Source organism: Microcaecilia unicolor, chromosome 1 (assembly GCF_901765095.1).
Source record: "Microcaecilia unicolor chromosome 1, aMicUni1.1, whole genome shotgun sequence".
Taxonomy (NCBI): domain Eukaryota; kingdom Metazoa; phylum Chordata; class Amphibia; order Gymnophiona; family Siphonopidae; genus Microcaecilia; species Microcaecilia unicolor.
In genome coordinates, this window is record NC_044031.1 from 235,029,170 (window position 1) to 235,043,788 (window position 14,619).

At 41.7% G+C, this 14,619-nt stretch overlaps 1 protein-coding gene across 1 annotated transcript in view; it reads left to right on the plus strand.

The window, feature by feature from the left end:
* Positions 1 to 14,619, plus strand: part of LOC115471141 (dynein heavy chain 5, axonemal-like) — a 766,968-nt gene that overhangs the window by 638,739 nt on the left and 113,610 nt on the right. Inside the window, 2 exon segments of the mRNA XM_030204834.1 lie at positions 4,064 to 4,185; positions 12,217 to 12,564. Of these exon segments, the coding sequence (XP_030060694.1) occupies positions 4,064 to 4,185; positions 12,217 to 12,564 (470 nt within the window).

The following is a 14,619-nucleotide window of genomic DNA, read 5'->3' on the forward strand; positions in this document are numbered from 1 at the left end:
TGCGACTTGTTTTTTTTGGTGCATGCTTCGTTTTTTCAAATTCGTTAAGGACTTTAACGTTTTAGATTTTTTTACGTATGGTTGATGCATCTGGGCCTGAAACAGGAGATCTGCCAAATTGTCATTGTGTAGAGGAGGGGTCCTGCCATTGCTCTAAATCAGAATATAACCTGCTTTGTGTCTAATTCCCCTCTGCCAGGGGAGCAGTGGGCTTTGTTTTCTCCCCCTTCTCCTATTTCTCTGTTGTCTGGCATTTTTCTTTCCAAAGCTTTAACAACACAGTGGTTGGCTACTTGTCAATCACTTCTCTAGCAACACCTGATTTTAGTAAATCAGTGAACATTTGCCATCTGGTTATGTGTGTTACCTCTCCTTTTGTCTGCCCATTCTTACTAACAGCACGTGTTTGCCTAAGCTAGGGGGGGACGTCCATATCTTCCAGCTGTCCTAGCAAGATTGTGATGGCTAAAACAGCTGTTCCCAATGTTCCAGCCAGCATACTTAGGAGTGTGCCTTTCAAGTGTTCAGGGCTTGCTTAATTATTCGGATCTGCATGCCTGCGGTAAATGGCACAATGTCAGGGCCCTGAAAGAGTGTGGCATTGAGTTTGCATTCCCATTTCTCTCAATTGTTGAATTCCCTCTGCCACTGTTTCCCATTCTGTATTATCTTCCTTAATGTCCCTAGTGTCTGCCCAAGCATGCTGCACTGCCCCTGTTATCCATTCAACCAGAGACCATGCTCCGTGTGTTTGTAATCGTTTCATTGTTTGTCTCAAGGTGGGATGTAAGGCTAGAGACCCTAGATGCTGCATCTCTGCTGTGATGATTTGTACAGAATCAGCCCCTTCGTCCCATAAACATAGGAGCCATTTCAGCATTCCTTCCCTGGGCCTCTGCCTAAATTGTTTATTAATGTCTAACATTTTGACCTGTATGAAATCCCTAATTGTGAGTGTCTGCTTTTTCTTTTCCTCCACTTGGCCCTTTGATTTGCATTGTGTTACAGGTTGCATAACTGTCTACCTGTATCTCCTCTTCACTTAATAAAAAAAATCATTCTCACTGAGTCTGTGACATCTCCCTTCCAATCATGTGGGTCCCAAGTGGGGTTCTGACAATAGCTCTAATACTCACAGCTCTCACTTGCTTATACTTTTCTTCCCTCCTCTACGCCCTGTGTTTACAACGCGGCAAAGAGGGTGGTGCATTTATCTTCTAAGTCTTGTGAACATTGTAATGCCTGCTCCAAGACTTCCTTAGAAAGTACATTTACATGTTCTGCAACAGCATCATATAATCTACAGGGTGCAGTGAGAAAAGACCAGCATATTTCTCCAGCTGCACTGCGTTCTGCCTTTCCATGTTTATGGAAATCTAAAGATTCTACTGCCAGCTTTATACATGCAGGTGTGACTGCATCATCAAATTCCAGCCAGGACGTAGGGCTGGCCTCTTGCCCTACAAGTTCAGCTACTGAGTCCATGGCCCAGAGCGGAACTCATTGGGTAGCCTATGTTTCTTTCTACTCTGCTGCCTTGTGCCTAATTTAAAATCAAACATCTCTACAAATATCAGTCCAGATGTAAACAGTAATTCACACTCTATAACACTATCCACTACAGCATGCACAGCTGTGTTATCTGCAGGATATCTTTAGGGAAACCCCACTTCTGATACAATTTGATGTGAGCCCCTAGGCATCCGCCTATACTGTGAATTCTGTGTACAACTAATTCACAGTCTCTACTGCCTGCCAACTAGACAGCCTCTACTACAAGCTCTCGGCTGCAGCCTACCCTGCCTGCCCAATCCAGGTAATGAGGCAGCCCGCTGTAAGCTCTTCACTGCTCGCAATCTATACTGCCCCTCCAAGGCTATTACAGTTCTTTAGGTTTCCCAGAGACATGTGCAGATAACACTCGAGACAGTTATTATAGATAATAAAACAACTTAACTTTTATTTGCATACTGAAGAATCTCAGCATATAGATGTGGTGTAAACTCAGCTGCCAGGAACCAAGGATTACAGGAACATATAAGAACAGCAAATCCAACAATCCTTCCTGTCCATCTTCAGAGCTTTGCCTAGCTGCAGAGCTTTGTTTTCATCAGAAAAAGATCAGCAGCCCCAGCAAAGATATGTTAATGCAATAATTGAGAAGGCAGAGAGTCAGGGAAAAGAGGCAAAAGAAAAAGGGCGCCAAAATAAATAAAGGCACTCAAGGATATACCTCAGCCCTGGCCACCTCAGGCTTGCTATTGGCCAATAGTGAAATCCCTGAACATGTAGGGAACAACTGTTTTCTGGTTGAGTCCTCTTTCCTTACAGTTGGGAAGAAATGAGAGGAATCTAGTTTTTACTCTGACAATGCAATTCAGGTTTTAACAAAGATATGCAGTTTACTATTATACTAAAGTTAGCTAAAATAATATAATACACAGGAATACAATACCATGCCTAGGCAGCTGCCTGGGCACCAGCTAAACTGGGTTACTGCACTAATAACATGGTACTCAAACTAGGGTACATGTTATTTATATAGGAAAGTCAAAACTAAGTAATTTGGTAGTTAGGCGATTGCCTAACTTCCAGATAGTTTGATTTTTTTTGTGGTTCCCATCATGGATCAGGAAGCCAAACTACAACACTGTCACATGACCTTTGTAAGGTTGCAAATCACAAAGCGCAAAAGCATTTTTTTGACCACTGAAGAAAGAATGACATTAATTTCATGTGCATGAAGTTGGCTACTCATTACATCATTTCTGATTGCAACATCTGAATTTCATCTCCTGCTCCTAGATCCTGCATTCATGAACCCTACCGTTTGATACAAAGGATGTGTATGCTGCAGAGCAGGTGTGAGACAGAAACTTCACCACAGGGATCAAAACTACCAATTAATTGTGAATAATGGTGGAACAATAATAGATTTGAATATTCAGAAGTCTGTTGGTATACAAGCAGAGGTTTTAACCCAGTTCTCAGGGCATACCCAGCCAGTCGGAGTTTTCAGGATATCCCCATTCAGTTCAATGACGATATCCTGAAATCCCCGACTGGTTGGATGTGCCCTGAAGACTGGGTTTAAAACCTCTGGTCTACAGCATGCACCACTGCTGAATTAATTTTTCCATTTAATTAATTTTTTTCATTAATATATTCCATTTATCTCATCTCTCTTTACTATTTGCATATATTTGATTTTACATACATAAATTCATTTTTGAGCACATAACTTAGACCTATGCGTGTAAAAGTTAAGTAGTCAATATTAAGCCCGTGATGGTCAGAGCTTTTTTAAAACATTAGCTGCTGGGCATAAGAAAACACCAGATAGTCGGTGCTACTGACTGAATACTGGCTGGCACTGAATATCCAGGAATCAGTGCTGAGCGGCAGAGCTATCCGGTTAGTGACAATATTGAGACCTTTAACTAGATAAAATTGGGCAGCCTTTTTGCTAGCCTAACTTTATCCAGTTAGCTATTCAGGTAGCAGTCTCAATACCACTGCTAACCAGATAACCTCTGGCTCCGCCCACATACCACCCCAGCACTGTCTGGTTAGATGGATTATTCAGCTGCAGTTTTAGGTTTCTGCTACTGACTATCATTCTTGCCGGCACATATGTGGTCAACGGCACCTGCTAACCAGATAAGTGCTTTTGAATATTGACTGGTAAATTTATTCACACAAAACAGTTACATGCATAAAGGAAACAAAAAAAAAATGAGCAGCCCTTTTACCCTACGCTCTAACTCCTCTGTTTACTAAGCCATGTTAGCGGCTGCCGTGCGCTAATGCCGACACAACCCATTCACTTTGAATGAGCTGTGTTGGCATTGCCGCATGGCAGCCGGTACAGAGGCTTAGTAAAAAGGGGGGTACATTTGCTGTCAAAATAGATGCCATGAATGACAGACGTGTGGCACAGTGCAGTCTTCGAGCCTGATGTGGTTATCGTTTGTGTATTGCTGCATTTGGTGTGATGTACTGTATTCTTAAAGGCCACGCTAAGACTATTCCACATTATTCTGTATTGTTTTTGTTGCTGTAGGTGTGAAAGCTGGACTAAAGCGTACATATTCTGGCATTACCCAGGAACAGCTGGAAATCAGTAACATGCCGCAGTGGAAGCCACTCTTATATGCTGTAGCATTTCTTCATACAACTGTTCAGGTTACTGGTTTTAATTTTCAAATTCTCATCGCATATGCCTAATTAATAAAACATCTTGATATGAATACATATGATTTTGGGACCCTTCTACTGAAAGGCATTAAGTTATGGGCTGAACACACTGTATCATGCAATTTTAACACGCAGCAAGCCCCAAACTATTGCTACATCAAGAAGGGGCATCTTTACTAACTTTTATTGCAGGTCATTTGTTAACATTCGGATTAATGTGCAGTACCTACTCTCAATTAACACAGAAGCACGTAGGGGCCGATGTTCAGCCAGCAGCGGGCAGTACGGTTAAGGCCCGCTGCTGGCACTGAACCCGGAAATTCAATGCTGCGTTGTATCTGGTGATCGGCGTTGAATTTCCAGGCTCATTTTTGGCCACCGGAACTTAACCAGTTAATATGCTATTCAGCGCTAACTGGTTAAGTTCCTAGTGGTTAAAGATAGGATTGCTATTTATGTGGTCCTATTTAACCATTTAACCCAGCGCTGAGTATCGGCGCTAATCAGCTGTATCACTCGATAAAGCCGTTAGCTGATATGCGCTAACCACGAATACATATCAGAGACAACTGGTTATCTCCCGCTGAATATTGGCAGTTAACTGGTTAAACGCTATTTAAGCGGTCAGCGGCTGTTGCTGACTGATTAAATAACGCTGAATATTGGAGGGGGGGGTTAGTGCCTTCTATTTAGCAGTAAGTGTTCTTGCATTAACTCTGTTTTAGGCAGTTAGGGCCAGATTTTGTAAACAGCATCTAAAATCTAGTCTGATTAACGCGCCTAGCACTATTCTATATAACGTGGCTACAGTTAGGCACAGGGTATAGAATAGCGCATAGGGCCAGGGAATGAACATTCATTTAGGTGCGGCCATTTATACTACTGAAACCTTGGTGTAAGTATCTGTGCCTAAATGTAGGCATCTCTTCTTAAAATAATATGATCCCTAGAGCTGTGAGTGAGGGTAATAAAGTGAGCTGATTCTGACTCTGCATGGGAAAAGGAATGGTTTTTTGTTTGAGTAATGGGCTGAAAACCACAAAAACCAGGAATTAAATCCCAGTTCTGTGTCTCACCTTAGGAAAGCTGTTTTATCTCCTGTTGCCTCAGAGACACACTTAAAGCTAAATATACTAAAGGCAATAACGAACATTAATATGGATTTTATTCAGTTGGCCCTATTTACTAATACCATGCATTAATGGTATTTGAACACACTAATGTGGTAGCACACTTCAATAAATCTATCCTTTAGATTGTAAGGTCTTTTGGGCAAGGACCTGAATTATAATAATGGTAATGGGTCATGGATTTGCTATACTGCCTTTCTGTGGTACATCCAAAGCAGTTGACATATTATATACAGGTGCAGTACTTTTTCTGTCCTTAGTGGGTTCACCATCTAGGTTTTTGTTCCTGGGACAATAATGCTGTAAGTGCCTTGAGCATTATTTGAAAAGGTGGCCTAAAATCCACAAACTATACTATGTATATTACTTGCTAGAAGATTCTCTATCACTCTGTCAGTGACACTGAGAAAGTCATCTTTCTCTCACACTTTTTCTTTTCAACTTCTTCACCTTGTCTCATTCTGATCCTAGCATTGTTTGATATTCTTTTGGGCCAAAAATGTCAAAGTAAATAAAATAATTTTTTTCACTTCTATTCTGTCATGCAAACCTATTCTACTACACCCGTTCTGTCTCACGCATTGTAATCAGCGCCCACCCTGCAAATCCCTCCCTACCAGCAAGCTGAGGGGCCAATGTAGAAACTACTGAGAGCCTAAGTAGCAATGCAGAGAGGGGTTAGGCATGGGTATTAATTTGTGTAGAAGATTTAGCTGCACAGTGCATTGAAATGGTGCAATTACCAGAAGAAATCTTTCACCAGGTCCAGGGCAACACAACCCAACCTGAGCCCTCTGTCCCAATAGTTTTCCTATCAGGAAAGATGCCATTGAAAAAAAAGTCATGGTAATCTGCATAAACCGCATCCCTAAAATCTAGGGCACCTCACCCCTCTCCCCTCCAACATGATCCCAACCCCGACTCAAAAGACAAACACCTTTTCCAGATGTTTTGTCCACCCCCCCACCCTTCCATCCCTCCCCAGATGACGGTAAAAAAATAAAATTCCTTGATTTGATTTAATAATTTGATATACTGTCTCCCAGGCCCCCTTCCTCCTAATTCATATCTTAAAGAAGGCAGGAGTGATGCCTCTGCCTCCAGCACTGCTATCGTGAAAAATGGCAGTGCCCAGCCCTGCATGATGCCCAGTTACCAAATAATGAAAAAATCCTCTTATGTGGCAGACTGACCCCATCTAGTGCATTCTGGGATGAGCTGCCATTTTTCAAGATAGCGGTGCCAGAGACAAGAGTGAGTAGGCATCACTCCTGCCTCCTTTAAGGTATGAAGTGTGAGGGGAGGGGTGTCTTAGGGGATGGATCGGGAGTTGGAGGTGCACTAGACACCAAGGAAAGGTTTTGGGCTTTTTGTTTGTATTGTTTTACAGTAAAGGGTCAGGGGAAGGAGGGAAGAGTGGGTGGACTGGACAGGGTTGTAGGAAGAGGGAGGGGGTGCACTAGACATCAAGGATATGTTTTAAGTTGGGGTTTGGTTTTTTGGGACATGGGGGAGAGATGCAGACTTATTGGTTTTTTTTTTTTTTTTTTTTGTAATGTCACGTTTTCTGTCATGAAAGGTGACATTTGGCCATGAGCTGTGGATTACTGTTGCATTTTTAATGCAGCAGTAATTTGTATGTTCATTGGTTACAGCATAGCAGTTGAAGTTTTTCACTTTAATTTTATGGCAGAACTGACGCACCGAATCAGCTCTGCCACATGTCTTTCTGCATCAGTCCCTGAGAACCAAGATAAAACATCAGCTCTGACAACAAGCCCAAAGCAATGGAGGAAAGTGCTTTAGCCGGCACTGAGTGGTGCAGTTCGGTCAGGCTAGGGAGGACAAAAGGGAGTGCCGAGATTGGACTGGAAAAGGAAGAGGATAGAATGTTGGAGTCCGAGTGGGGAGAAACATGCTTGTGGATGTCCTTTTCATCCATCATTTTTAATAGACATTTCTACTAGTTATCATGAAAAGACAGTGTGATCCAGGAAAACTGGCTATTTATTTATTTATTTATTTATTGCATTTGTATCCCACATTTTCCCACCTATTTGTGGGCTCAGTATGGCTTACAATACATTGTGAATGATGTAAATACAATTTGTTACAGTACGATTATGGGTTACATTGTGAAGAGTTATGGGAAGACAAAGTCAAAGTCAAAATATCATTAGGGGAATAGAACAATGGAATGTAACAATGGGAAAATGATAGGGCGATAAAACCCTACCCACAGATAAAATTGTTAAACCCGAATGTTCTCTTGCTATTGTTCTAAGTGTGGTGAATATACGGGGAAAGAGAATTCAGAAGAGAGTGTATTGATGTATTTTTATTAGTGTGTATGGACCATGTGTTTTGATCCTTGCGATAAATTTTCTCAAAGAGATGAGTCTTCAATAGTTTGCGGAAGTCGGTTAATTCGTAGATCGTTTTCAGGTTGCGTGGTAGTGTATTCCAGAATTGCGTGCTCATATAAGAGAAGGTTGATGCGTGCAGTACTTTGTATTTTATGCCTTTGCAATTAGGGAAGTGGAGATTGAGGAAAGTTCGGGATGATCTTTTAGCATTTCTGGGTGGCAGGTCTATTAAATTAGACATATATGCAGGGGCTTCACCGTGAATGATTTTGTGAACTAAGGTGCATACTTTAAAAGTGATACGTTCCTTGAGTGGGAGCCAGTGTAGTTTCTCACGTAAGGGTTTTGCACTTTCGTATTTTGGTTTTCCGAAGATGAGTCTGTCTGCTGTATTCTGGGCTGTTTGAAGTTTCCTCAGTATTTGCTCCTTGCAGCCTGCGTATAGTGAGTTGCAGTAGTCCAGATGACTGAGTACGAGTGATTGCACTAGGCTGCGGAAGACAGATCTTGGAAAGAATGGTCTTATTCTTTTCAGTTTCCACATGGAGTAGAACATCTTTTTGGTTGTGTTGTTCGCGTGAGTCTCAAGTGTTAGGTGGCGGTCAATAGTGACTCCAAGGATTTTTAAAGTTTCTGAGATTGGCAGGTTTAGTTTAGGTGTGTTAATAGCGATAAATTTATTCGTGTTGTATTGGGAGGTAAGTATGAGGCATTGAATTTTTTCTGCGTTCAGTTTCAGTCGGAATGCATCTGCCCAGGTGTTCATGATGTGTAGACTTTGGTTGATTTCGTTGGAGATTTCTTTAATGGCTTGTTTGAAAGGAATATATATCGTTACATCATTGGCGTATATGTATGGGTTAAGGTTATGGTTTGATAGAAGTTTTGCCAAGGGGATCATCATTAGGTTGAAAATAGTTGGTGAGAGGGGGGCTACTATGTTTTAAACTGTTATTTCTGCCACCAATAAAATCAAAGTTCTGCGCAGAATAATTCAAGATTCTACATACAAAATTTGCAAATACTGCAAAATTCTGTGCACAAAATTTGCAAATTTTGCAAGTTTGTCATAGTTACATCCCCCTCCCTGTATATAAAAACCATCTATATTTTCCCACCACCCATAGAATCTACCTTTTTACAGCCCCTGCCCTCCCCCCACACATAGCATCCACCTTTTTTACAGCCCTCCTCCTGTTCCCCTCCCTTCACCCACACATAACATCCACCTCTTTTATTTATTTATTTATTTATTTATTTATTGCATTTATATCCCACATTTTCCCACCTATTTGCAGGCTCAATCTGGCTTACAATTTTCGTCATGACTTATGCCATGTCAAAGTACAGATACAATTGGTAATATATATAGAAACATGGATGATATAATGAACAATCAGGTAAAAAAAAGGGGAGAATATGCAATTGGTATCACATATTGAACATGAATTACATGATAAATTAGGCAGTACTAAATAGGGAGAAAGTAATCCAACTGTTAAGTAAATGATGAAGAATTAAAGTTCCAATTATGAGACTTTATGGTATGTCATGTTAAAGAGATGTGTTTTCAGTGCTTTACGGGAGTTAATTAGGTTGTGAATTATTTTCAGGTCAAGTGGTAAAGCATTCCACATTTGCAAACTCAAGTATGGAAAGCTGGACGCATGTATTACTCTATATTTTAGACCTTAACAGGTGGGGAAATGAAGATTTAGGAATGTGCGTGCTGATCTTTTAGCATTCCTGGGTGGTAGGTCAATGAGGTCAAACATGTAGGTCGGGGCATCACCGTGAATTATTTTATGTACCAGAGTGCATATTTTGAAAGTTATACGTTCTTTAAGAGGAAGCCAGTGTAAGTTTTCTCTTAGGGGCTTAGCACTTTCGTATTTTGTTTTTCCAAATATAAGTCTGGCTGCGGTGTTTTGGGCAGTTTGAAGTTTTTTAATGATTTGTTCTTTACAGCCAGCAAGAAGACCATTGCAATAGTCTAAGTGACTCGGTACCATTGATTGTACTAGATTACGAAAGATTCCCCTAGGGAAGAAAGGTTTAACTCTTTTGAGTTTCCACATTGAGTGGAAACACATTTAAAGCTTCCCTCCCTTCACTCACACATAATATCCACCTTTTTTACAGCCCCCCTCCCTTCCTGCACCCACACATAGCATCCACCTTTTTTACAGCCTCCCCACCTGCACCCACACATAGTATCCACTTTTTTACCGACCCCCTCCCTCCATGCACCCATATATAGCATTCACCTTTTTTTACAGCCTCCTTCCTCTCTCCACCTTTTCATACAGCCCCTCCCCTTCTCTTTGTTTACATCTCACCTCCCTTCCTCCCCTTTTTTACAGCCCCATCCCTCCCTCCCTCAACGTTTTCTACAGCCCACTCTTTTTCCCTCTATCTTTTTTACAGCCCCTCCCTCCCTCCCTCCCTCCCTCCCTGCACCTACACACCATCCATAGTTTTTTTTTCCAGTCGTCCCTGCATTCACCTGTGAGGTAGAAGAAGAAGGAGCTGCATCAGGAATACCTCTTTGGGGCAGAAAATAACCCCACTCTTTCCTGCCTGCTGCCACTGTTCTGGGCCAGTGCTACCATTTTTTCCAAATGGTCGCTGAGCCTTCCTGCAATAGTCTCATGAGATTATTGCTTGAAAGTGGCCATTTTAGAGAAGTGGTGACACCAGCCAGAGAAGCGGCATCAGCAGGCAGGAAAGAGTGGGGTTCTTTCCTGCCCCTGAAAAGGCCACTAGACCACCAGGGTGTGCTAGGCCCGGGGAGGTCCATCGAGGTGGCGGGGGGGCGCAGCTAAGCTTTTTGTTGAAAGGATAATCAAGTTACCTTCATTGTAGGAATTTACCGTTCCAATTGTGTACATAATTATTTTTTGTTCCCCTGTTGTCTAAAATGGTATGATCCTTATGCAGTGTGACTGCGGGTAATAAAGTGAGCAAATTCTGATGTGCACACCAAATTATGGAGCCCTTTTACCAAATAACGGTAAAAAGTGGCCTTAGCGTGGTCTTTCACAGGTGATTCCTGCTCGCTGAGGCCATTTTTACCACTGGGCTAAAATGGCCGATATTTCTATTTTCCTTATGAATGGCCACACACTAATTTTGCCATTAGTGTGTAGCCATTGGCACTTGAGCCGCTATTGCCATGCATTATGTAGGTGGTAAAGGCTCATGTGTTAAGCATCCGCTAATTGGTTAGCGCATGGTAACGTAGCTGCACTAACCGATTAGAGCAGAATATGTCCATCCCCAGTGCTAAAAAATAAATTTAATTTTTTAGCACAGGGATAGAATGCATACATCCTAAAATTACTGTGAGGTGAGTGCGCCCAGCGGTAAGCTATTTTTTGCTGCGGTAAGCATGTATTAGTACTTACTGCAGTTTTATAAAAGGGCACCTATAACTGTTAAAATCACATTTTCTGCTTCAAATTATGAAACATTTGTATGGACACTGTATGTAAACTGTACTGATCAGCTAATCATGACTAGGTGACCATCTTAATACTGTAATATAAGAAAAAGAATACTTTCATTAATAAAACAGATATTTACTGCTGTGCACTATCTTCTACAATTTTATACAAAACCAAAAAAAAATTTAGATTAATTTTTTTATAAACAAGTCTTGAATTCAAACCTGGTTAGATTTATCGGGCTTTATTTATTTATCTCTGAAAACTATAGGATAGATCTCTTCACTGAGCACCTGGTGAAAACACGAAGTACTACATAAAAGACAGGCACTGCCTAAAGATAAGCAGCTGATTATTCTGCTCATCTTCATGCCCAATATTCATCAGCCCTATTCTTCAAAGTAGGATTGCTGAATATGCAAATCAAAGTGTAAATGGATAGCTTATCTGATAGGACTACTATTTAGATGGTCTCCTAAATGGGTAAATTTATCTGAATGGCAGCTGAATGTCACTGCTATACATATACATTTAGCCCCTCCCCACCTGGTCATACCCCATTCCTTTTTGTAGATGGAGAAAATATGACAGACATTAACATGTCAATCCAAAATTTATGTATTTGACAACTCCTTATATTTGTAACCAAAAGAAGTGCAGCCAGCCACAAAGGATTATGGTGACAAAGTGTATTGAGTGCCAAAACCCGGCACAGCCAATGTTTTGGCAAAAATACCTGTCTCGAGTTGAAGGTCTCGCAAACTCAGGTCTCCAAAGTCTGAAACCCTTGATGACTGAAAGTAAAATGCACTGTGCTGGTGATCCCCTCTGTTTCATCGCTGACTCCTTATATTTGAAAAGCACTTAGGAGTCAGTACCTGCAGAAATCCACAAAAGTGCTTTCAAATATCAACCCCATTCTGTTTGCTAGTGAAAGTTATTGACCTTACTTCTCACAGCCACCCCCACCTGCGATATGCAATAATATCTCCTCTAGATTCACAGCCCTTCATTGTTTAGTTACGGTATTCTAGTCACTCAGCTATATCCTTTTTTAAAAATTGTTTTCTTTTATAGGAAAGACGAAAGTTTGGTCCCCTAGGCTGGAACATCCCTTATGAATTTAACCAGGCCGACTTTGCAGCCAGTGTGCAGTTTATCCAGAATCATTTGGACGATATGGACATCAAGCGAGGTGTGAACTGGAGCTGCGTTCGTTACATGCTGGGAGAAGTGCAGTATGGGGGCCGAGTAACAGACGACCTTGACAAGACGTTGCTGAATACCTTTGCAAGAGTATGGTTTGGAGAGAATATGTTTTCTGACAAGTTTTGCTTTTATAAGGGATATGGCATCCCCAAAGGCAAGATGGTGGAAGACTACCTGCAGTACATTGAAATGCTGCCAATGGTTGATACTCCTGAGGTAAAAACTATTCACACATAGACTTCATTGAAAGCTTTTACCTTTCCTGTAAAAGATAAGAGATGGAGGTCCCATAGATAGAAATGGTCAATACTTTTTTTATTATTAGCTAATCCACTTGTGTCATTAAATAGGTTTATGTTCATTCCAAAGTTAGCTGGTAGGAAGTATGGCCCAAGGACCATGTCCCCATGTAAGGAAGGTCTGAGTAGCTTGGTCTAGGGCTATAATAGTGAGATATTCATTCTTCATCTTCCTTCTTCTAGTCTCAATGTAGCTATACGCTCGTGAACCTCCAGAGGTCTCTATATATTTAAGGGTTCTTCTAACTCAATTTGAAGAGGCCTTTAATCCAAATGTGTATAAATTCCTTTGCCAAGGCTTATGGTACACAGATGTGCATGTGGGGGTCAGCACTATTCTATAAAGGGTACTCTGGGCTGAACGCTTTTTATAGAACAGCGCCTAGTGTGTACTCCAGCACCCAGCTTTGGGCATGAGGACTTCCACCAACTGAAACCTGGTGTAAATCCTGGCACACAACTTGAGCATGCAACCCCCAAATTCTGTAACACTTTGCGTAATTCTTCGGAATACCCCTGATCCACCCATGCCCCTCCCATAGCCAATCCTGTTTTTAGGTTGTGCGCGAGAACATTTGGGTGCGGATTTTTATAGAATTGTGTGCAGCCAGATCCATATGGAAATCCAAATTAGAGCCAATTAACATCAATAATTGATTAACAGCCAATTAGTGATTAATGGCTCATTAACTAATTTATTTGCACGTGGATCTCAGGATCACATGCAATTTTGGGCATCATTTATAGAATCCAGGGGATGCTGTCTAAATACAGGGTTACTTATCACCTTGTGGAATATTCTGGAGCACCAGGTCCTTTTGTGCATGTGCTCACTCTGCTTTTAAATCAATTTCAGGTTTTTTTTCTTTTTTTTTCTGCTATTAATTTTTTATTTTGCCCAAAGGATGCTGGATAAACAGATCCCTAAGTTGCTGCCTCCTACTCTTACGTGTATAAATTATTTATATCTACTTATCTATTTATTTATTTTCCTCTTTGGCACTCCAAACCAGTCCAGACAAGTGAGTTATGCCCTCTAACCAGCAGATGGAGACTAAGACTGTGTCATTACCCTATAAGGGATCCTGTGCATCACTGAACCAGCCAGTATTCTCAGTCTCAAGCAGATGGTAGATAAGTCCTGTACATCCCAGTTCTGGTTTGGGGAGTCCTGTTAGGGTTCCCTTCCAGGCACTGTTTCCTCTAAGCTGAGTGGAAATCCTCCAACCGCATAGCTGCCAATGGGAGGTGTTGCTTCAATATTGTGTTTCCAATCACTAGAGACAGGCAAGTTCCCTGGAGTCCTGCAGAGCTGGTCTTGCTATTGAAAATGTGATAGTGAAACAGCACCCCCTACTGGCAGGACTGTAGGTGGAGGACTCCCACTTGTAATTCTAGGGCAATTAAAAAAAAAAGAGAGACAGAAACTAAAGAGGCCAAATTCAGCTTCTGGGTGATAGACAGATTTTTCTTGCTGATTGGGTAGCCCTAAAGATATTAAAAAAAAAAAGAGTGAACTCTGGAGGAGGCTGAGTGACCCAGTGTTTCTAAGTCCAGTTTTTGGAGTGCATACTCCCAGTTCCAGATCCCTTCCACCCTTGTCTCCTGCGGAGCCTCTACTTACAGTGCCTTGGTCCTCTCCTCCCCCACTCGCAGATTGGGAGGGGTTCCTTAAGGCTCCTCAAGATCAAGCAAACAATAAAACCTACTGGTGTTTGACACATGCTCCATAGTAGCAGAGGAATCAGTGAGGGAACTTGCAGAACCAAAGCTCAGGGTGGTGGGGGGAGGCGAGATCATGTTCTCTGGTGGAATGACAGCATGTCTTCATCAGTGGAGAAGGGTCGGTGCTGTGCTCAGCATGGTGCATATAGGCAGGTCATGGCTGCCACCAGCCTCTGCAAAAAGACAGAAGAACAGTGACACCTTGCAGTCACACAAACAAGTCAAACACAGCAAGGATGGCAAAGGA